This window comes from Anolis carolinensis, chromosome 4, assembly GCF_035594765.1.
Source record: "Anolis carolinensis isolate JA03-04 chromosome 4, rAnoCar3.1.pri, whole genome shotgun sequence".
In the NCBI taxonomy this organism is placed as follows: domain Eukaryota; kingdom Metazoa; phylum Chordata; class Lepidosauria; order Squamata; family Dactyloidae; genus Anolis; species Anolis carolinensis.
Window position 1 is genome coordinate 177511304 of NC_085844.1, and position 22512 is coordinate 177533815.

The 22512-nt window shown below is 39.3% G+C and overlaps 2 protein-coding genes across 9 annotated transcripts in view; one reads left to right on the forward strand and one right to left on the reverse strand.

Moving 5' to 3' along the window:
- nrdc (nardilysin convertase) overlaps positions 1-16651 on the forward strand; it is a 41194-nt gene extending 24543 nt beyond the window's left edge. The window contains exons 20-31 of the mRNA XM_003220284.4: positions 344-494; positions 808-935; positions 4138-4300; positions 5378-5409; positions 6221-6359; positions 7183-7230; positions 8696-8748; positions 11434-11517; positions 12319-12409; positions 13927-14043; positions 15180-15269; positions 15746-16651. Of these exons, the coding sequence (XP_003220332.1) occupies positions 344-494; positions 808-935; positions 4138-4300; positions 5378-5409; positions 6221-6359; positions 7183-7230; positions 8696-8748; positions 11434-11517; positions 12319-12409; positions 13927-14043; positions 15180-15269; positions 15746-15940 (1291 nt within the window). The 3' untranslated portion in view covers positions 15941-16651. The remainder of the gene's footprint in view (positions 1-343; positions 495-807; positions 936-4137; positions 4301-5377; positions 5410-6220; positions 6360-7182; positions 7231-8695; positions 8749-11433; positions 11518-12318; positions 12410-13926; positions 14044-15179; positions 15270-15745) is intronic.
- A 714-nt stretch (positions 16652-17365) lies between these two features.
- osbpl9 (oxysterol binding protein like 9) overlaps positions 17366-22512 on the reverse strand; it is a 99276-nt gene continuing 94129 nt past the window's right edge. For all 8 annotated transcript variants that reach the window (XM_003220296.4, XM_003220298.4, XM_062978311.1 and 5 more), the window contains 8 exons: positions 22059-22143; positions 21739-21849; positions 19730-19793; positions 19495-19635; positions 19257-19335; positions 18562-18653; positions 18099-18234; positions 17366-18009 (listed from right to left, as the gene is read on the reverse strand). In XM_003220296.4, coding sequence (XP_003220344.2) covers positions 17935-18009; positions 18099-18234; positions 18562-18653; positions 19257-19335; positions 19495-19635; positions 19730-19793; positions 21739-21849; positions 22059-22143 — 783 coding nt within the window. In that variant the 3' untranslated portion in view covers positions 17366-17934. The remainder of the gene's footprint in view (positions 18010-18098; positions 18235-18561; positions 18654-19256; positions 19336-19494; positions 19636-19729; positions 19794-21738; positions 21850-22058; positions 22144-22512) is intronic.

The window sequence follows — 22512 nt, forward strand, 5'->3', positions numbered from 1 at the left end:
TTTGTTTGTTCTGTTTTTTGACTTGCTTTATCAAATGAGCTGAAATTATTTAACTAATAGTTTCTATTCAACATGGTTCTTTGTATTAGATCTTAACATCTTGTATTATTAATAAATAACTGGAGATAATTGGTGGAGTGATAGTAATAAATACTATATTTTACATTGCACCGCATTTACTGGAGATGATGACTATCACTCATAGTCTAAAAAGTCCCAATATTGTGTTTTCTTTGTGTAAATATGTTGTCTTTATGGAATATTGTGCTTGAATGAACTGTATACCTCCAAAGAGTTTTATTATGACTGGTTGTCATTCAAATTCTTGTATGGTCATTTCTAGTGTTGTACTTTTTGATACATTTGTGAATATCCTTGCCCACAATTTGGCTGAACCTGCATATGAAGCAGATGTTGCTCAACTGGAGTACAAGCTGGTTACTGGAGAGCATGGATTAATAATTCGTGCCAAAGGATTCAATCACAAATTGCCAGTAAGTGTTGTCAAAGTTTGGATTTGGGGGAAAAGTCCTTGCCGAAATAATACCATATTGATATAAATGTTCTTGGACTGGAATGTGGAACTGTATTCTCTTGAAGTGTGAGTCTGTTGGCATGTGGAAAGTTCGTAAGTTTGAATGAAATCACTGTTGTTATGAATTATCCTCTACAATCTGGTAGAGATTGGAGATAGAGAGAGAGAGAGGTAGGTGATTTGGGGGAAATGCTTGTCCTGTCTCCTTGAAGCTATAGGAAGAACTTCCACATCCTTGCTTCAGAGTATCTTTCTTTAAATTTGTATTGTAGCTGCTGTTCCAACTCATCATTGACTATTTAGCTGACTTCAGTTTTACTCCAGAAGTTTTTGAGATGATAACTGAGCACCTGAAAAAGACCTACTTCAACATCCTCATCAAGCCAGAGACGCTGGCGAAGTAAGTGCCTAGAATGCCTAAAAATGGAATAAGTCTCCAGAGTGAGATTCCAGATTACAGCTAATGGCAGACTTGGGTAAAAGAGAGGTCTATGGAAAGAAGTCACAGTTAATATCTCAAATTTGTGAAAATGTGCATAATCTTGCTTCCTTTTGCTTTTCATTAAATGTTGGGATTTTGTTAGTGGTAATTCAGTATGTTTGGAAATGAAGTGGCTAGGGCTAGGAAAGAACAGCAGACATATTTTATCTGTTTTTGGGTAAAACAGGATGACTAGACATTGGGTTAGGACCTTTGGAGAGGAAGTCTTAAGGTAATGCAGGCAACATACACACTGACCTCCTTTACCCCCATGTTCTCCATGGAAGGGTTGCTTTCATTTATTCTCTCACACAAGAGTTGATGGTTGTCAGTTCTTATTATTACTATTATTATGTTTATTTATACCCCGCTTTATCTCTCCTGAAGGAGACTCAAAGCGGCTTCCATTAAATGTATGACCACACAGTTTAAAACATACAAATATGCAAACATTAAAACAGGATTAAATATAACAGTATTAAAATTCACAGTTAAGATCCATTAAAACATATTCAAAGTTAAAAATCATAGCACCCTCCAACTTGATCTTACAAACCTTCTTCTTTAAAAGCTTGTCTAAATAGAAGGATAGCAACGAAGGGGCCATTCTGGCTTCCTTGGGCGGGGAGTTCCAGGGTCAAAGGGCAACCACCAAGAAGGCCTACTCTCTCATTCTCACCAACCAAGTTTAAGATGGAGGTGGAACAGAGAGAAGGTCCTCCTGGTCAGTTGCAGGGCCGATTGAGGTATAGGGTGGCAACCTGTGATTGATGAGGTTGTACTCTCCTTGAAGACACAGGTCTGCACTTTGGGAGTCATCCTGAATTCAGCGCTGATGCTCAAAACTCGGGTGTCGGTGGTGGCTGGAAGGGCCTTCACACAATTAAAACAATTAAAACTGTAACTCGAAAAGCCTGACTTGGCCATGGTGGTCCATACTTTAGTTACATCTAGAATGGACTACTGCAATGCACTCTACTTGGGGCTGCCTTTATAGACGGCTCGGAAACTGCAGTTAGTGAAAAGGTCGGCAGCCAGATTACTAACTGGAGCTGGTTATAGAGAGCATACCATGCCCTTACTAAAGCAGCTCCACTGGCTGCGGATGTCTTTCCGGACCCAATTCAAAGTGAAAGATATTACCTATAAAGCCCTATATGCTTCGGGTCCAACCTATCTTTGAGACCAAATCGCTTTCTATGAACAGGCACGGGCTTTAAGCTCTACCGGGGAGGTCCTTCTCTCGGTTCCACCTCTGTCTTAAGTGTGGCTGGTGGGGACGAGAGATAGGGCCTTCTCGGTGGTAGCTCCCGGCTTTGGAATGCTCCCCCTGGCCAAGGGAGATCAGACTAGCCCCCATCCCCTAAGCCTTCTGCAAACAATTGAAGACATGGCTTTTCTGACAAGCCTTCAACCATATTTTGATTATTTACAAATATATATGAGGACCTTCCAATTCTTTATCAAGCACTTTACAAGACTGAGATCAACTACTGTTGTTTTCACCTGCAGCAATAACTGTATTTTACTGTTTTTAATCAGGGGGCATTGTGAAGTTGTGATGCTTATGTCGGCTGCTTATTATTTTATGTTATTGTCTTTGCACTTTTTGTATTTTGCACGTTGCACCTTGAATGCTTTGTGAGCCGTCCCAAGTCCCTCTTGGAGATGGTGGTGGGACATGCGGTCATCCAAACAGCCTGGACGTGAACTGTTTAGGGCTTGAAAGGTCATAAACAGCACTTTGAATTGTGCTCAGAAACAGACTGGCAGCCAGTGAAGCTGCTGCAACAAAGGTTGTCTGCTCCCTGTAGCCTGTCCCAGTTAGCAACCTGGCTGCAGTTCTTTGGACTGAGCACTCTTCAGAGGCAGCCCCACATAGAGCGTGTTACAGTAATTCAAATGGGATGTAACTAAGGCATGTACCACTGTGGCCAGATCTGGCTTCTTAAGGAATAGGCACAATTGGTGCACAAGTTTTAATTGTGCAAAGACCCTCCTGGCCACTGCCAATATCTAGGCCTCCAGGTTCAGTGCCGAGTCCAGGAGGACCCCCCAAACTGTGGACCTGTGTCTTTAGGGAGAGTGTGACCGCACAGCACAGACTGGATCTCTATTCCCTGATATGCTTTCCAACTGACCAAGAGTACCACTATATTGTCTGGATTGTCCTCATATAGTTCATTACTTCTTACAGGCACTGGTTTATACAATACCAACTATTAGCTACAAATTCTGTGGAGTTAAATACTGTATTTACCCGAGTCTGATGCATACCTTTTTTGGCTAAACTATGTCTTCAAAATCTGGGTGTGCATTTAGACTTGATGCATTACAATTGTGCATCCAAACACCACTTGTTGGTAGCTCTTCTACATCGCTGCTTCCCCTGGCCATCCAACCTGCTAGTGGAATTTGCCGGCCTCCAACCTTCCCAACCACTGGGTTTCCTAGTTCCCGTAAGACCCACAAAAGCCCCCAACTTCTGCTGCCCACTCACCCTTATGGTTCCCCTTCTCCTGCTGCCAAACTGAGTCTGAACCTGCGCAGTTCAAATGTACCATCCCTTTGGAGAGTTTGGAAGGCACTGATCCAAGCAGAATGCAGCCTTCCTCTCCTCCTTCTTCTCTGCTTTCCCCTTCTTTGCCTTCTTGCAACTCGTCTTCCCAGGGATAAGGCGAGGGCAGTGGGGAGAGGTGGAGGTTCAAGCTCATGGCCTTGAGGCTGGCTCCTTCCTTTTCTTGAGCCCAAGTAAGACATTGTTGGTTCTCTCCCTTCCTCCCATTAAGCTCCTGGTCAGACCGGCTTTCTTGAGCTCATTACCAATCAGGAACTCAGCAGGAGGACATACTACATTCACTAGCAAATCCTTATTTGCCTGTCAGGCTTTTGAAAATTGAGATGCGCATTAAAATCAATGGCACCTTATACTCGAGTAGATACAGCATATGATAGGTTTCAACTGTGAGATCTCGTTTTATAAAAACGAGGGCAGAAACATGAGGCAAGACCTGAATAAACCCTCTGGCACCTGTGTAGCTTTTCTATCCCAGTTTTAGTATATAGGAGGAGCTTCAGAGGCAATTCATTTTCACTGAATACATGTCCATCTTCATTATAGGGATATACGTCTCTTAATATTAGAGCATGGCCGGTGGTCTATGATTGAGAAATATGAGACACTCATGAAGGGCCTCTCTATAGATTCTCTGCTGTTGTTTGTGAAGGCTTTCAAATCTCAACTCTTCGCAGAAGGTCTTGTCCAAGGAAACTTCACAAGTCGTGTGAGTATACATTCCATGTGCTTGCTTTGCTTTTCTGAATTATCCTGTCTTTTTCTCTTGAAATAGATTTTTAGTCTCGCTGAGATAGGGTAGCACAGTAACATGGCAGCTAGCACTAATTCTGATCTCTGTGTTGACTTGTATCTATTCATAGGTGATTTATTTCCTATTATGACATATTTAGATTAGAGTTAGTTATTATATGTTTAAATGTTTACATATAAAATACACACATGGAAGAGTGTTTCCTATATAAGAAATTGCTTATCAACGTTACTGCAAGTCAAAACCAATTTCTGGTTGCTGTTACAGTCCCATCTTGGCTGGTTCTCCCACCTCACCCTTAACTCAGGTGTCTTTTTTTGTAATTCAGGGAATAATTTAGTGAAGGGCTAGAATCCATTTTTCTTTACAGAAAAAGGTCTAAAATTGCAGTTGAAAGGAAAATTAGAGCTGTTAATAAAGAGCAACGATTGAGGTAGCATTTGATTTCAGGGTGTTGGGGCACAAATCCCAGTGTAATGTTATAAAGTACAATCATCACCCCACATTTGCAGTGTTGACTTTTTCAAATTTGATTATTAATAAATTTGATTTTAAAATCAAATCTCTAGGTCCTCCAGTGTGACTCTGTTGTCAGCTGCCTCCAATCATGCTGAAAGACAGAGATATTTCTAGAGATAACATGTCTCTTGGATTCTCTAGGTCCCGCAATGCAATTCTGTGGAAATTGTCCATAGACAATAGGTATTCTCTCAGGTAAAATGTTGAAATGTCTTTATTTGCAGTGATTCACTTTGATGGGGATCTAGTGCCCCTAAACCCAGCAAAGATGGAGGATTAACCTTCTATCTTTTATAATCCCATATCTGGCCAGTGCAGAGTAATATGGAAATGGTTTATAATTGTAGCTTGGCAGTGAATGTGTATATAGGGTTGATTGAAGGCCTGAAATTTCTTCCAACACATGGGCACTTACGTGTTCCATGTTTTCTGTACCTAGTTTATTTCCTAATTCGGAGCTTTTGAAATACGATCATTTCTTCATGTTTTACAAGTTTACCACTTTCATTTTAGGAATCAAAAGAATTTCTGGATTATGTTGTGGAGTGAGTATTTACCTTTCATCTTGAAAATATTACATTAGTTATGAATACTAGTGAGCACGAGAGAAAATATACTCTTAAAACTAGAGTAGTGGTCCACTTTGTATTGTTGAATCACTAGTTTAAATATTTATATTGGTAAAAGCAGTATTTCTGAAAACAGAAGCAAGTTCTTGAGTTTTGAAGCACTGATTTTGCAGCAGGTCTCATCAGTGGTTTTTATTATCTGTTTCAAGGATGGCCATGTACCAGTCATTGAAAGGATGCATTGAACCCTTGAAAGGACTTCAGAGGCTTTGCCCTCTTGCTGTACCCCTACACAGAATTATTAAACTTTTTTTCCCCAAAAATGTTTTGGCTGAAAATGTCTTTCATGTCCCTTAGGCAAAGTAGAGAGAAATCATGGCACATTTTTACTCTCCTATCTGGACTGTTCTAACTAGAAGGGAGGCCTTTGTTTTGCCAGGAAATGAACAAAATTTTATTTCTATTATTGCAGTTTTGAGGTCCCCCAACTAGATTCGTACACAAAAGACACAGAATTCTAAAGCCAGGAATTTGATTTCTGAACAAAGCTCACTGTCTTTTCCATTTACCTCACATAATCTTAATGTAAACAACATATTTTAAGACACCGAGTCTAGAAATGCTATTCTTAATTCAGATGTACATATACTTGCTGATGTATTACAGATCACTGAGCAATATACATTTAAGTTCAGATCTCCCTTTTGCCTATCCTTGGTTCAGATGACTCTGTTATGATGAGATAAAGAGAGTTTGTAGTTGACTTTGATGTTTGGACTCTTTTAAGAAAGCTGCAGTTCCTGCCACTTGTACATCCGTGTCCAGTGCAGTTCCGGGTGGTGGACTTGCCAGGCTGCCATCTGCTGTGCAAAGTGAAAACGCTTAACAAGGGAGATTCAAATTCTGAAGTCACAGTCTACTATCAGGTGCGGTGATGTCAAATATGGATATATCGGTTTGTTGCCCATCATTATCAACCCTTCCGCATAATATGGAAATGTTAATTTTCTGCTAGTGGATAAGAAGCCACCTAGAATCGGTTAACCTTTTCTACCTCCCAAGAAAGGCCCAGGGAGTCACTAAATCAAAATTAAATCTTTCTCATTGAATTCTTAGCTCTTCCATGCAGTTTTGTCCCCTGGGAAGGGAAAAATCACTCCTGAAAGAGTTATCATGGGGAAAAGTGTCTTTAATGAAGCTTTCTCACCAGTCCTTGAAGCTTCTGAAGATCGCTGTTATGTGGTGGAAGCTTCCTTGTGTTGCTGAATGTGTTCCATGTATATGTTTTAATGTAGCTTTTTTGACAATTGTAGAAGTGTGATTTTCCATTATGGACTTACAATGTACTTGATAATTTGATTAGTTGGTTTGATTCCTGTTGGGTGAGCTGGCAGAACTGGGTTTAGAAAGAAGTTGAAGACCTGGCTATGTGCGCAAGCGTTTAATGAATGAACTCAGTTAGCGTTGACATGGATTGGATTAAGGCTCTTGCACAAGGTCTGATGGATGACTGGCATATATATTCGGCATTGCACTGTGTTAAATCTTTTATATATTGTATTTTACTATGTTATTTAACTATTTTAATTGTTGTATTATTTTATTGTATTATGATATACTGGTAGTGATCCTGCCAGTTGTGTAAGCCGCCCTGAGTCCCCTCGGGGAGAAGGGCGGGGTAGAAATATCAGAAATAAATAAATAAATAAATTTTGTGGTCAATGCATTTTGTCTCTTTTTACCTTTCAGTCAGGAGCTAGAAGTTTAGCAGAATATTCTCTCATGGAATTGCTTGTGGTAAGTTTGGATCGCTTCACAGAAATAGTTTGGTATCATCAGATCTGTAACTTTGCACTAATAAACACCACTGCAATTAACACTAATGTGGTGTCTACAAAGACACTGGTGGAATGTTGTATTATGTTGGTTTGTGGTGAAATTGTACTGAGAAAGTAGATGGGGAGATCTGGGAAAGGGGCAGAAGAGTGATTCCTATGACTATGTGATACCTAAATCACCCATGTTGCTGTTTTTGAATTTCTTCTGGGTCTTTCTACATGCTCAGTTCCTTGCATGATAAGACTGCACATTTCTTGAATAGTACAAGCTGAGCTTTCACTTCCTGTGGAGGCAGTGGTTCTCAGCCTTGGGCCCCCAGATGTTTTTGGCCTACAACTCCCAGAAATCCGAGCAGTTTACCAGCTGTTAAGATTTCTGGGCGTTGAAGGCCAAAAACATCTGGGGACCCCAGGTTGAGAACCATTGTGCTAAAGGATCACACTTTCTTAGCTTTGTACTGGAATCATTTGGAGAAAATATACTTACTGATAGATACTGTGATGGCTGTACTGTGCATCTCCTTGTGGTAACAATAATGTAACTGTTCTTTGAGAAAATTGATACACTCCAATTAACAATTCACTGAAACTGAAGAAATTTGTGGCTGACCTTGCAAAAGGTCATATGCAACTGAATGGAGGAAAGGCCTTAAGAAAGCTGAGATTTTGGTCATGCCTTCTTTGCAGTAACGATGCAACATACAAAATGAAACTTTGCTATTTTCTGTAGGAAGAAAAAGACTTGTGATTTTTAGCAACTCCTCAAATGTTTTTTTTAATTTGTATGTAGGTCCACAGCATATACATTTTAACCTACCCACTAGTACATTTTATAGATAAAACTAGTGGGCTTGCGTAATCTGGGTAAACCTGCCATCCAAACCAACCAAATCAAACAAAGGCTTCTTTGAAAATGGATCCGTGCACAAGCTTTAAGCCTAGGCCTTCTATGTAGTTTAAATATGACCTGATCTTAGTACAGTAGAGTCTCACTTATCCAATGTTCTGGATTATCCAACGCATTTTTGTAGTCAATGTTTTCAATGCATTGTGATATTTTGGTGCTAAATTCGTAAATACAGTAATTACTGCATAGCATTACTGCATATTGAACTACTTTTTCTGTCAAATTTGTTGTATAACATGATGTTTTGGTGCTTAATTTGTAAAATCATAACCTATTTTGATGTTTAATAGGCTTTTTCTAAATCTCTCCTTATTATCCAACATATTCGCTTATCCAACGTTCTGCCAGCCCGTTTATGTTGGATAAGTAAGACCTGTATGTATAAGTAATGTTATATATAATTCCTTGGGCAGTTTACATGTTGTCCTGACCAGTACAGTAGACCAAAGGCTGTTTTTATTGGAAAATAATGAGTAAAGCAACCAAATCTAGCTTGTTGGAAATTATTGTATTACAGATGTACATGGAAGAGCCTTGTTTTGATTTCCTGCGAACCAAGCAAACCCTTGGGTAAGTTCTGATTCAGTTGCTCTTTGACTTACGGCGATAGGGTGGAATATAAATAAAGTCTGATTATTACAGTGAGTCTATCATCAGCTGCCTGCTCAGATCTTGCAAACTTCTCAGGACTATGGCTTCCTTGATTGAATCGATCCACCTATAGTGTGGACTCCTTCTTTTTGTCCTGCCTTCCATTTTACTAAGCTTTATTGCCTTTTATGATTTCCCAGTGGTATATTTGAAAAAGAGGTTTTGTTCCCTTAGCTTCTAATGAGAGTTCGCTGCTCAGTCGTTTAGTCGTCTCCGACTCTTCGTGACCGCATGGACCAGTCCACGCCAGAGCTCCCTGTCGGCCGTCACCGCCCCCAGTTCCTTCAAGGTCAAGCCAGTCACTTCAAGGATACCCTCCATCCATCTTGCCCTTGGTCGGCCTCTCTTCCTTTTTCCTTCCATTTTCCCCAGCATCGTGATATTTTCCAAGCTTTCCTGTCTCCTCATGATGTGGCCAAAATACTTCAGCTTTGCCTCTAATATCCTTCCCTCCAGTGAGCATCCGGGCATTATTTCTTGGAGGATGGACTGGTTGGATCTTCTTGCGGTCCAAGGCACTCTCAGGATTTTCCTCCAGCACCAGAGTTCAAAAGCATCTATCTTCCTTCGCTCAGCCTTCCTTATGGTCCAGCTCTCGCATCCATAGGTTACTATGGGGAATACCATGGTTTTGACTATGGGGACCTTCCTTGCCAGTGTGATATCTCTGTTCTTCACTATTTTGTCAAGGTTGGCCATTGCTCTCCTCCCAAGAAGTAAACATCTTCTGATTTCCTGGCTGCCGTCTGCATCTGCAGTGATCTTCGTGCCTAGAAATATAAAGTCTGTCACTGCCTCCACATTTTCTCCCTCTATTTGCCAGTTATCAATAGGTGTAGTTGCCATGATCTTGGTTTTCTTGACGTTTAACTGCAACCCAGCTTTTGCACTTTCTTCTTTCATCTTGGTGATAAGGCTCCTCAGCTCCTCCTCCCTTTCGGCCATCAGAGTGGTATCATCTGCATACCTAAGGTTGTTAATGTTTCTTCCAGCAATTTTAACTTCGGCCTTGTATTCCTCAAGCCCCACATGTCGCATGATGTGTTCTGCGTACAAGTTGAATAGGGAGGGTGAAAGTATGCAGCCCTGCTGCACTCCTTTCCCAATCTTGAACCAGTCTGTTGTTCCGTGATCTGTTCTTAACTGTGGCTACTTGGTCTTTATACAGATTTCTCAGGAGACAGATAAGGTGACTTGGTATCCCCATACCACCAAGAACATGCCATAGTTTATTATGATCCACACAGCCGAAGGCTTTAGAATAGTCAATAATGAGAGTTCAGGCCTGATTTACTCCAAGACCCAGTTTGTGGGTCAACTAGAAGCAAATAATCAACAAAATAAAAAACCTCTACCATGTTAATGTTGAATCTCTACTACGACTAAGCCTACTAATAGTGGTTACCCAGTGGGTATAGTAATACCCGCTATAGCATGAATAAAGTATTTGTACAATAACAGGGACTTTCTCCCCATTTCCCTGACTTCTCTCTCAACCACTTCTTACATCATTGTAGAGGATTCCCCAACTGCAGTAGTCAGTGTGAACACATAGTGGTTAAGTCATGTGCAGAAAGGAAAAAATTCCTCCAGACGTGTGTCAGCTGGACAGGCATTGAGGGGTTAATTGCTCAGTGTAGAAGCTGGACCAATTACGACATGTCCAGCCTTGTCAGTGACAAGCCCATCCTGGGCTGATGCACTAAAGAGGGGGCAATAGGCTATACTGTTTAAGCTGGAAGCCATTTTACTTTGTTCTCTTTCTCAACTCTCTCTCAATCGTCTCTCTATGCAGATAGATAGATGAGGCACAGTGAAAGCGGTCTGGATGAGTTTGTGTATGCCCCAGAAAACATTATTTTGAGGTTGCAGGTTAATCCAGGGGTCAGCTGAATCCCACGTACCTTGGGAACCCCTGACAGTCAAGTGCCAGAAGACCTCACTCCAAGGGCAGAACAAGGAGTTCAAACCCAGTTCCAAGTTTCAGTTCTACCTTCACTTGAGATATCCCAGCAAAACGGTCAGAACATCTTTGTTTTTGTTCTGAAGTTTTAAAAAAGCTCTTCCAACCTCTACATGGTTTTACCTTTTGAGAACCTTTGGTAGGCCTTGTTCTAGGCAGCATATCCAGTTCATACATGTACTGCTAGAGCACTGTGTTGAGCTAGTGTTCTTTGCTCCTAATCATAGTACAGGTTCTCCAGAATTCTGAAATCCAAAATACTCCAAAATTATCCACCAGGGTGGTTGAAATAGTGACACCTTTCATTTCAATGTATTCAAGCATTGTTTAATAACACAAAATTATAAAAGATTGCCTATAAAACTACCTTCATGCTATGTGTATAAGGTATATATATGAAATATAATTGCATTTCATGTTTAGACTTGAGTCCCATCGCCAAAGTACCTCATTGCATACATATGTGTAAGGACAGGTTTCAAAATCCTCCAAAATCCCAAACTCTTCCAGTCCACGCATTTCTGATAAGGAATGTATAACTATAATTCTACCCACAGTAAAATAGCATAATACCAACATTTTAAAGGCATTCATGGAGTGATTTCTCTTTCCCCTGTCTCCCATCCTTTTCCTTGTTTTAGATATCATGTGTACCCAACTTGCAGGAATACATCTGGGATCCTTGGCTTCACTATTACGGTAGAAACACAAGCAACTAAATACAAGTGAGTGACATTTTATTTTCCTGTTTTGTGCATTGCATCATTCCTTAGTCACTGCAGTAATTCAGCCCCCCGCTGCCTCCGCCCCTTAAACTCTTCCTGATGGTTTTGAAGAATATCTCTGCAGAGGCTGCTTCCATTTTGGCCATATAGAGAACAAAACAAGGGATAGTAAAATGCTAACAGCAGTAAAATAACTCCTCTTGAATTCCATAGTATCTCCATCCCTTATGACCCTTCAGGCCCCTTTTCTTAGGCAGATAACATTGAATTTCTCAAGAAATCCCTGTACTGCTGTATCTAAAAAAACCTTTTAGGTGCTACATAGGATTTTTTTTTAGTCATATCAGAAGCATCTTGAAAACATACTGCAAGTTGCTTCTTGTGTGAGAGAATTGGCCCTCTGCAGAGATGTTGCCCAGGGATGCCTGGATGTGTTACCATCCTGCTGGGAAGCTTCTCTCATGTCCCCACTATATAGGTGAATCTCTGCCAAATATTGTCCTAAAGACAAAAGTTTTCCCTTTGCTGAAGGTAGAAACCTGAGTTAAGTTCCAGTCTTCAATTTGCCCTAACACTGTCACTTTATATTTCCTGTATTTCCAGTGGATCTTCAAAATCTTGCGTGATGTGTCTTGTTCGTTTTGGTTGTCCAGTAAAGTTACTGCTTTTTGTGCACTTTGGATTTTCAAAAGCAAGATTTAAGCGTACCACTCCTTTCTTAAAAGACAGAATTATACTTTTAGTAGAATTCATTCTCTTTTGCTTGGTGCCATTTGGTATAAACTTGTGTATTTTTTTCAGTTCTGAATTTGCAGATAAGAAAATAGAAGAATTTCTTTCATGTTTTGAGGAAACAATCAAAAATATGACAGCAGAGGCCTTCAATACACAGGTAATAAGAGTTAATTTTCTAGAACCAAAAAGATAGTTTTATCAGGTTGGCTGCTTTTATATTTATATACTATATCAACAGTAGTTTCAGGTATATTATACTTATTCTGAGATACCGAATTTCACTTTTGACTTTCAGAAACTTTTACAGAAAATACAATGGCACAGAAAAGATTAACTGCTTTGCATTAAGTAGCTTTTACAATTGGAATGCTAAAAGGACAGGGGCAGATGCACATTGCGGTTTCTCTTCTGTGCCATATTTCAGTGTTCAGGAACTCCTTCAATTCTTGTGATATAGTGAAAAAGTGTGAAATAAGGTATAGACCTGTTCACTCAATTCAACCTGTGTATGCTCTGCATGTGAGAAATGGTAGTGAGGCTCAGCATGCAAATTGTTACCTCCCTTAATGTACCCAGTAGAGAGCCTGTTTTGTTAAGAATCTTCATGTCATTTTAAACAAGTCTGTCCTGTGGACCACATGTGTCATTCTGCCCCAAAAGATCCCAAATGCACTCCAAGGGCATTTTCACCAAGTTTTGTGACACACACATAGGTATGGCCCAGGGCTTTTTTCAAACAGTAAGTTATCAGGAAATGTTTGCTCACTTTGTTACTAAAAAGGTATCTCCTTGGTCTGAAATGGTCCAGAAAGGCCCTTAAACATGGTAAAAAAACATGCACCCTAGACATTTCAAGGCAAATTTTCACATTAGGTTGTTTTTTTTTTTGTTTTTTTGTTTTTTGTGGAAGCACGTATGAAGGAAAGGTGCCAGAATCTTTTGCTCATCCCTGCTTTAAATCAGTACTGAAGGCAAAATATTGCCCATGCCTCAAACATTTGCTACCCTACAATGCACTGCTATGCCTTAAAACAAATTAATACTCTTGATCTCCAAAATAAAATAAAAAAACTTAACTGTTACAGGTCCTAGAATAAGGGAACTATCCTGATAAATCGTTCAGGACTCTTACGTTCAGTTTCCATAGAGCCCTGCAAGACTTGGCAAAAACATGGCTACTATTGTTGCTGAGGTGGGAATGAAGAGGAAATGCATGGCTCTTAGAAATTAGCATTTTTCAGTTTTGTGTATTTTGGGTCCAGATAATCTTAGTGCTGCATTATTATTGTTTAATCAAACTGCATCTTGATTGAGATCACACTCACACACACTTTAGCATCCTTCTAAGTGGCCCCTGACCTCACCTTACTGTCAAATAATTAAATAAGATACACATTTAGTGTGCTGAATGCTAAGCCCGAGTAATTGCTATTAGACTCTCTTTTGGAGGGAAGCACGATACAAGGGTCATTTTGGCAGACTTTGCCTTTAGGTTTATGATGATGAATTTACAGATTTGTAGACTGAAGTTGTAGCACTTTTATAACACAAAATTGGGATAGTTCAATCTTCCCGTATCACATAGATTCACTTCTTTAGAATATTCATATATGCTAAAATAAGAGGAGAAATAGTATTTTGTTCTGTAATGAAATTCTGTCTTCTCTACCACAGGTCACAGCTCTCATTAAATTAAAAGAATGTGAAGATTCCCATCTTGGTGAAGAGGTGGATAGGAATTGGACAGAAGTAGTGACTCAACAGTATCTGTTTGACAGATTAGTTCGAGAGGTAAAAGATCCTTCTAAAATTTAACCCCAGAACTCCTGTGTAGGCCATGCGCTAAATTAATGTCTTAAAACTTGTAATAATCTAAGTGAATAGCTAATAGGAAATATGTATTCAGTATGACAGGACAACAGCCAAAACAGAAATTCTGAGGAAAAGAGAAAGATGCCATTATTATAAGAAAAACTAGGAAGTCTTCAAAAGTACAAACTAAACAAAATATATTCTGAAAATTGAGCATGAATAATTGAAGTGCCGTAGAATATTGAGTTTCATTTGAAAAAGAAAAAGAGAAAATTGATGTGAAAGAAAATAATATGAATTCCAATTTCCTGAAGGTAGGCAGGGCTAGCTTGACTTCGGATCAGGAACACTGATGTTCAGGTTACAAGGCTGCACAGCAATGTTCTGTTGCTGTCATTATATGTGTGTATGTCAGAATATTGTGGAGTCTTACTGCGTTTACATAGATGGCATCATCTCACTACCTTCCCGTGACTGAATCCTATCACTGATCTGATGTGAGACTCCAACTCATTTCTGCAGTTCTCTAAAACATTGCTTCTTAAACCATGGGTCCTAGCCCCAAATGGGGTTTCCTTAGTTCAATGTTGGGGGTCACAAAAAGGTTCTTAACAGTAAAAGGTTTCTGAAACCACACATTTACACAAATCTGTTAGCAACAACATCCAGGGATTACAGAAGACTGTGCAGAAAATGTTTGTATACTCCACAAAATGGGAAGCCAGCATGTTTAGCCAGCCTTGCAAATGATTTGTTTTCAGTAAATGTTTGGCTTATACTTTTTTATATATCTGGGGTCATGAAAAAATTTCTCAGGTGAAAAGGGATCACAACTGGAAAAAGTTTTAAGAAGCCCTGCTCAGACAGGAATGGGAAATGTGTGCCAATTCCAGCTATTCCTGGACTAGTTTCTATCCTTCAACACTAGAAAAGGCCAATAAAACTAACTAGTCATGTCCCCAGACCCTCCTTTGCCAAAAGCTCTAACAAGTTCATGTCGGACACCACCACACACTCTCTCCAATCAAATGGGACAATTCCAACATTATTAATGTGTTAAAATTGTTTTGACAATTCCTTTTTGAGGTAAAATGTTCTTTTCTTTCTTTTCAAAGATTGAAGCTCTAAAATCCCTTTCTCAGTCACAATTAGTTGACTGGTTTCTAGCACACAGAGGCAAAGAAAGCAAAGTGCTTAGTGTACATGTGAGTATTCATGGCAAAAAGACAATTTTAATGATGTTCTGCTTAAACTGTCATTTTGGAAGTAGTTTTTTTTATGTGTGAAGAGTTTTAGATTTTAGAACAGGTGTGATGAATTCCCTTTAAGCCATATTCATTTTAGGGCTTTATGCTAGAAATAAACCATGTAAAGCCAGCAAATTTTAAGTCAATTCCTTGCCTTTCTTCACCTCTCAGGATGCTGCAAAACACAAATCATGACTCTAAAATGCTGAACTGTTGGCTTTAGAAATTTGGCAAGGCCCCCCCCCAGCACTTATCCAACTTCCAAGTAAAATGGTTAAAGTATTACTTGAACATAGCAAATCACGAAAAGTCATTTTTTTTGCTATTTAACTGTAGTGTGAGGACCTAGTAGAGAAGTTAAGATGTTGAAAGATACATGATTGCTGGCAGATTTTGCAAAAAGACTAATAACTCTCATCGCTTTGAAATTGTAGGTGGTTGGATATGGAATTCATGAAGGCGACCCAGAAACTTCCTCTCCCTCAAATATGCACAGCCTCTCATGCAACGAAATACCTCAGCTAGAGTTCTTGGATGCTTCTTCTCTGACAGATGCGACTTGTATCAAGGAAATCAAAGTGTATACGTCATCTCTGAATGTTCTGCCGTACCACAAGATATTAAAATAATGCATTTCAGACTGCCATAATGCGTAGTACACCTTTAACTACTGAATATTGGGGAAGTCTGCTTTACTACAGAGAATCCAGTCTACTTAAGCTTTTCTGGAAAATATGTAATTGAATACCCTTCAACTGTGCAACAAGGCTGTATTTTCAGAGGCAGGTATATAGAGAGCTATGTTCTTGATTAAATGTATGCAATATGGAAGACGGGGAAAGTGAGCAGACTGAAAAACTTGTGTAATGTAGTGGGTCTTTCTTTGAATGATACTTTACTTGGAGATAATGGGGACAGGAAAAGAGTGAGGAAGAGAACTGCTAGATATGCAAGTGGACTTCTTAGTTCTCAATTAACCGTGTGCTATTTTAAGGGACAAAAGTGATAAATCAATTACTATCAGTGTGTTTTAGACTTCTTTACATCAATAACGTGCTTCTGTACAACAATTCAGAGCAAGAACACTGCTAGCCTCATGGAAAACAATTGATAAAAAATACAAAGGCTTGTGCATGAGGTAGGTCAGGATGAGTACTCTGAGATATTATGTGCAATAAATTAATTACTGAGATAATAAGGGTTTTGTGGAAGTTGTTCCAATATAACAGAACCGTTCTTGACGTCCATTTTGAATCACTCTGATTTGTAAAGATTTAGAGCTTGAAGAAACACTAGTAGATTGCTTCGCAAATGAAATAAAACAATGTTGGAATACAAAATATGAGAAGCAGTCTGGTAACATTGAAAAGCTACATACATTAATACTTAATTAGGCCAAATTAGTCTTGCCATCGTAATACAAATTTCAAAACAGAGATTGATCCAGCTGCATAAACACAGCTTGTATATAACCTTTAAGCACGAAGGGTGGGGAGTAATCTGGGCAAATACATTATCTCTTGTGCAAATTGATTGATTTTCAACAGACGTTAAGAAACTTGCCCCATCTTTAAACATGTTTCTCTTAACTTCGACACCTAAACACAACCTGAGTACTAGCTTGTGGTATGTATACACACTTTAGCTTAGATGTCTTAATTTTTGCAACTGAAAGAAAAACTTGCTCCCTCCCTTATTTGACAATGTCATAAAAAGAGTTCATGTTTCCTTGGGGTTTTTTTTTGCCCCCCCCCCCCCCCCAAATTATAACGTGGCAGAAATTAGACTCGTAATAAGGAACTCCCAATAAATTTAAAGTTAGCATCACAGCTTAATGTACATATCTGGGGAGGAAATGGTGATCTACATGATATTCTAAATCATGTGATGCATTGAGAGTTGATTTTTTTGGCTGCACTATTTCACATTCTGACAAATCACATTGTCTCATTACTGAACATTCTCAACCCATTCGGAGCACTGTTTGAAATTGGCTATAATGCCATTTGAAAGCATTGTTGCGTTGAAAAAGATTGACTTTGAATAAAACAGCATACATTTGAAAATCTATTTTATGAAGCATTATATATGTACCAGCAAGAACCAAATGGTAATCTATAATTACACTTTAGTTTCTAAAAATACGAAAGTTATTTGAGGAACAATGTAATGCCAAAAGGTTTGATTTTCTTTTAAAATATGCTCATTGGTAGATTATATTCTTGCATTTTTTTAACTGGCCAAAGAAATCTTTGTATTTACATGGAAATTAAATGGCTTGAATAAACTTAAGCCATGTTGTATATATTATGTAGGATGCTAGAATCATACGTAACTGGCATCAAATGCCCTGCTGCACCTTTTATAGAGGTGGAGAGAACGTACACAACGGGGACTCAAGCCCAGGTTTTATTAATTCACCTAGAAGCGTTGGGGAGGTCATACAGGAAAGGCCAATATAAATTACTGCTACACAGTCAAGGCTCTTCCTGCTTTAATTGTTCGCTGCATCAGAAAGTCCAGTATCCCTGAGATAAGGAACTGTAACTGGAGGAGGCAGGCTCTCCAAAAGAAGAGGACTTGGAAGTTATAATTCGTGCCACTAAGCCAAGGAATGGCCCACTTAGTATTTACTGGCAGCAAGTCGCTTGAGTAGTGGCTCATCGTAAACCCAGCATTCTCCATCTTCATGGAACAGCTGTAAGAGAAGAATATGCATTTAGCAGCCTCCGTAGGAACAAGGGAGATCTGCAAAAGATCTACTGGTTGAATGAGAACTGTATGTACCCGTGTCTCCCATGGAATCTCTTTCTCCTTCCTGGCTCTGGCTTCAGCTCTTTGTCTTTCTTCCAGCCTATGTTTAGCATCAGTAGCTGCATCAATGTCTCTTATCTTCAAATTGTACGTGACATCTTTCCATAGGCTAGGAAAAATACAGAATATTAAAAAGAAAATTAATGGTTCAATATTGCACCTGATTACAAAGCTACAAAAACTAACTCCAACTACTGATTCATGGATCGAAAAAAGAACACTGATTGCCTTACATGAGGGAATTGGGTGGGGGGAGGACTTGCCACCATGTAGGTGAACAGTAAGGATCACTAGATGGCCAAATACGTTCCCAAATCTTAACAATCTACTTTCATCACATATTTTTTCTATCAATGTCATTTTTTAAAAGTTTAAGCCAATTAAAACATGCTGATTATTTTTCGTGAAGGTTCAAAAGGAAAAAACAAGTTCTTACCAGCGGGATTCATATTCTTCTTGGTCTTCTGGTTTTCTTACTTTCTTCTTAATGATAGGCATTTTCTTGGTATCTATAAAGACTACATTCTCCTAAAGAAAGAAAGACTCTATGACTAATTACATTTTTTAGCTTACATTTGCTCATCTACATTTTGACTATATTCTGATATTCATAGTTGCTGTATTGCTGCTAAGACAAACAACACAGTCTAGTCAGAATGGTGTCTAATAGTGAAAGTAGTTTCATAGCAAGGAATGCCATTAGCAGCCATGGCACAGCATCAATTAATCCCAAAGTATAATTAATGTCTTCTGCTCTCTTAAAAGGCCCTTGACGTTAAAACCTTGACTTCCTAGCAAAGGAAGGTAAAGTTAACCCACATTGTTTAGATAATGAACATTTTGGGGTGCTGTGTGGTTTCCAGGCATGTTATATAGCAGCATTTTCTTCTGATGTTTCACCTGCATCTGTGGCTGGCATCTTCAGATGGCTTATGAGTAATACCAGCCACAGATGCAAGCAAAAGGTCAGGAGAAAATGCTGCTGGAACATGGCCATACAGCCTGGAAACCACACAACATCCCAGGGATTCTGGCTGCAAAATCCTTTTGACAATACAATAAACATTTTCTTTTACAGAGAAAAACAAAATACAACATGCTGTATACTACACAAAATAAAAGTGTATTTACCCCTGTTGCATGTTTTGCGTACATGACTCCGTTCCATTCTCCTTCAACTGAGCAGAAGGCTTTCTTCTCATTAGGAGAACTCAAAGAAAAGATATAATCATTCTTACTTGAATGCTTACAAAATATCATTACAATACTTTCAATCAGAATAGCTTTATGCCAACTATTACTACAGTAGGACTCGTATACCATAATCTTGATAACAAGTTTGGTTTTTAAAACCCATGTATATACTTACAAGATTTCTGCTGTAATTCTGTGCTTTTTTCCTCCATAGAAAGGCTTTGTGTGGAAGGTTATGCTAGCATTGTAGCCTGTCTTGGAGCAGCTAATGCTACATTCTCCTCCCAGTTCTATCCATGGCACTGTGAGAATAGATCTGTGGAGGTAACAGAAGAGACCTTTCAAGAACCCAAAACTGGAATGTGGCTAACTGCTTACAAAATGACTGAAAAATATAAAGTATCACTTGCCTCCCATAACCATTGGGAAAAGTCAGAATATAGTGCTCATCATAATCTAGGCATGAAACACACCCTGTAATAGAGAACAGGTGTTACGATAACCAAAGGAACAGCCCTTCTTATACAGAAATAACATGAAGTCTTAATACACAAATATAGTCAGCTCAGAGATCTGTTCAAAGTTATTTTTTAAATTCAAAGACAGGATTTGTTGCCTTCCCACTTGAAATAATTTAAGCAGGACTCTTAATCCCCCCGACCCCCTGACAACCAGTTCAACTAAAATTATATTGTGTCTTAGTAGCACACAAAGGTGACAACGTTACAAAATCAAACCATGTAACAAGTTACTCAGCTAGAAGCTGTGTTTTATGTTTTATCCAGCCCAATTAGATTATAGTGTTTTTCCTTTTTTAAAACTGGAAATATCTGGAATCTGTGGCCCCTCAGATGTAGATCTCTTAACTCCCACTATATCCAAACCAAGTAAGGTCAAAGTATGATAGGAGCGGCAATCTAGCATCTAGAGCTATGGTTCCCAACCTTTGGTACTCCAGGTGTTTTGGACTTCAGCTCCCACAATTCCTAACAGCTGGTAAGATGGCTGGGATTTCTGTGAGTTGAAGTACAAAACACCTGGAGTACCAAAGGTTGGGAAGCACAGATCTAGAGGTATACATATTACCTAACTATGTTCTATAGACATTATATATGATGAACTATGTAATTCATAGTTCACCAGGATACACTGTTGTTAGTTCTCCTGACGTATTTGGTGCTTAACCTAAAACCAAAAGACAGAAGAAACCAGGAATGCCTGTACTATCAAAATTCCAAATCTGAGTGCTATGCTCTTATTTCATTAGCATGGGGGAGGGGGTGACAGTGACAAGGTCCAAAGCAAGAATATTCAATACTCTTGCTGCATAGACAGCACCAAGCACTTTCAGTTTTATCTCGGGAGATTTTGGCAAGAAATAATAGCTAATTATACACTGAAATAACTAAATATCTGGCAGTACATAGCCATGTAAGTACCGCACTCTTAAAACACTGGATCCTGTCAATAGTACTCTATGCATGCAGTGTAGGATCAAAATCTTAAAATGGAAACTAAGATTCATGGATTGCAATCAGTTGGTGGCCACTGTCCAAGATCACTACCAGCCTTCACAGAACTACTTTCTCTTGCCAATGAAAATAGAATTTTTCTCAAAACAACATACGTACCAAGTGCTTTTCTTCCTTTCTTTCCTCCCCTCTCTTCTTTCTTTCCTCCCCTCCCCTCATACCTTTCCCTCTTTCCTTTCTTCTGTTTCTTTCTTCTTTTTATTTCTTCTCCCCCTCCCTCCTTTCTCCTTTTCTCTTCCTTTTTTCCCCCTACCTTCCACTCGCCTTTCTCCCTTCTCCAGCTCTGAAAAGTGTAACGGCATCAATTGCCACTTGTAAGCTGCCCTGAGTCCCCTCGGGTGAGAAGGGCGGGGTATAAATAATTGAAATTAATAAAATAAATAAAGGCCTACATCACAATGCCTTCCCCCCAAACACATCACCTTTTATTCCAATGACACCACAGAGGGCCACTTGACCTATCAATAGCCAATCCAGTGACATCACAAAGGACAATTTCACCTAGCAATAGCTCTTGTGGTACAGACAGACGTATGTATACACACAACTTACTAGCATATACCTGCCGTTGACTAGGTGTCAAAGGGGCCACTGCCCCCATGCTTTCTTTTTCCCTTCCTTCATGCCATTTCTCCTTTCCTGTCCCTTCTTTCTTTTCCTCCTTTTTCTTTCTCCCCCCCCTCTTTACTCCTTTTCCTTTCATTTCTCGCTCTTTCCTCCCTTTCCCATCAGCTTCCTTCCCCAGTGACATCACAGAGGGCCAATCCTTCACCTAGCAACAGCCTTTGTAATACAGACAGACAAAGAGACATACTTTGAGAGAAAGAGAGATGCTGATATTATGGAAGCTGGTGAGCAAAGAAGTTATAAATTTGTGACAAACATACCTTGGCCTATATTATGAACACCAATAGACATTCCCAGGAATTTTGACTTGGTCCAGATGTGAGCATTGAATTGGATTTTCTTGCTGGGGCATTCTGCATAAAATGCTGAAACTTGAAGGAAAAACAAAGACTGTTAAAACTATAAAACTCTAAGTTCAGCATAAAGCACTTGTGGTATATAAATAGTTATTTGCTTCTTAAGAAGTTTGACGAAGAAGCCTGGCTGCACTTTCAAAAAACACTGGTGACCAAAGATCAGTGACTGAACATTAATTCTGAAGGGTATTAAAAAAATTAATTATGCAAAGGCATCAACTTACTTGGAGGGTGATGGGAAACTTGCTCTGCTACAAAAGATACATTATCTTGAGCAACCCATGGAAGTGGTCCATCTGCAACTGATTCCTAAAATTTAAAAAAAAAAAAAGGTTTTCCAATTTCACATGATTGACAGCTTTTTTTACTACCGTATGTAGTTACTGTATATACTCAGGTATAAGTCTACCTCATGTACAAGTTGAGGGCAGGGTAGGGAGCCAAAATTACAAGTTTTGGCTCCCAACCTGAATAAGTCGATGGCTATTCTATGGAGAGGGGAAACCACCAATATAACACCTCGGGGAAGCTGGCCCTGGCCATCACCACCATTTCCCTGCCCAGGCATTCCTCAAAACCTTCATAAAGGTAGCACCACAGTGGAGAGTAAAGGTGGTCGGTGCTTCTTTTAGGTTTTCCAGAATGGGCTAAACTCTTTCACTACTTTACTCTGAGAAG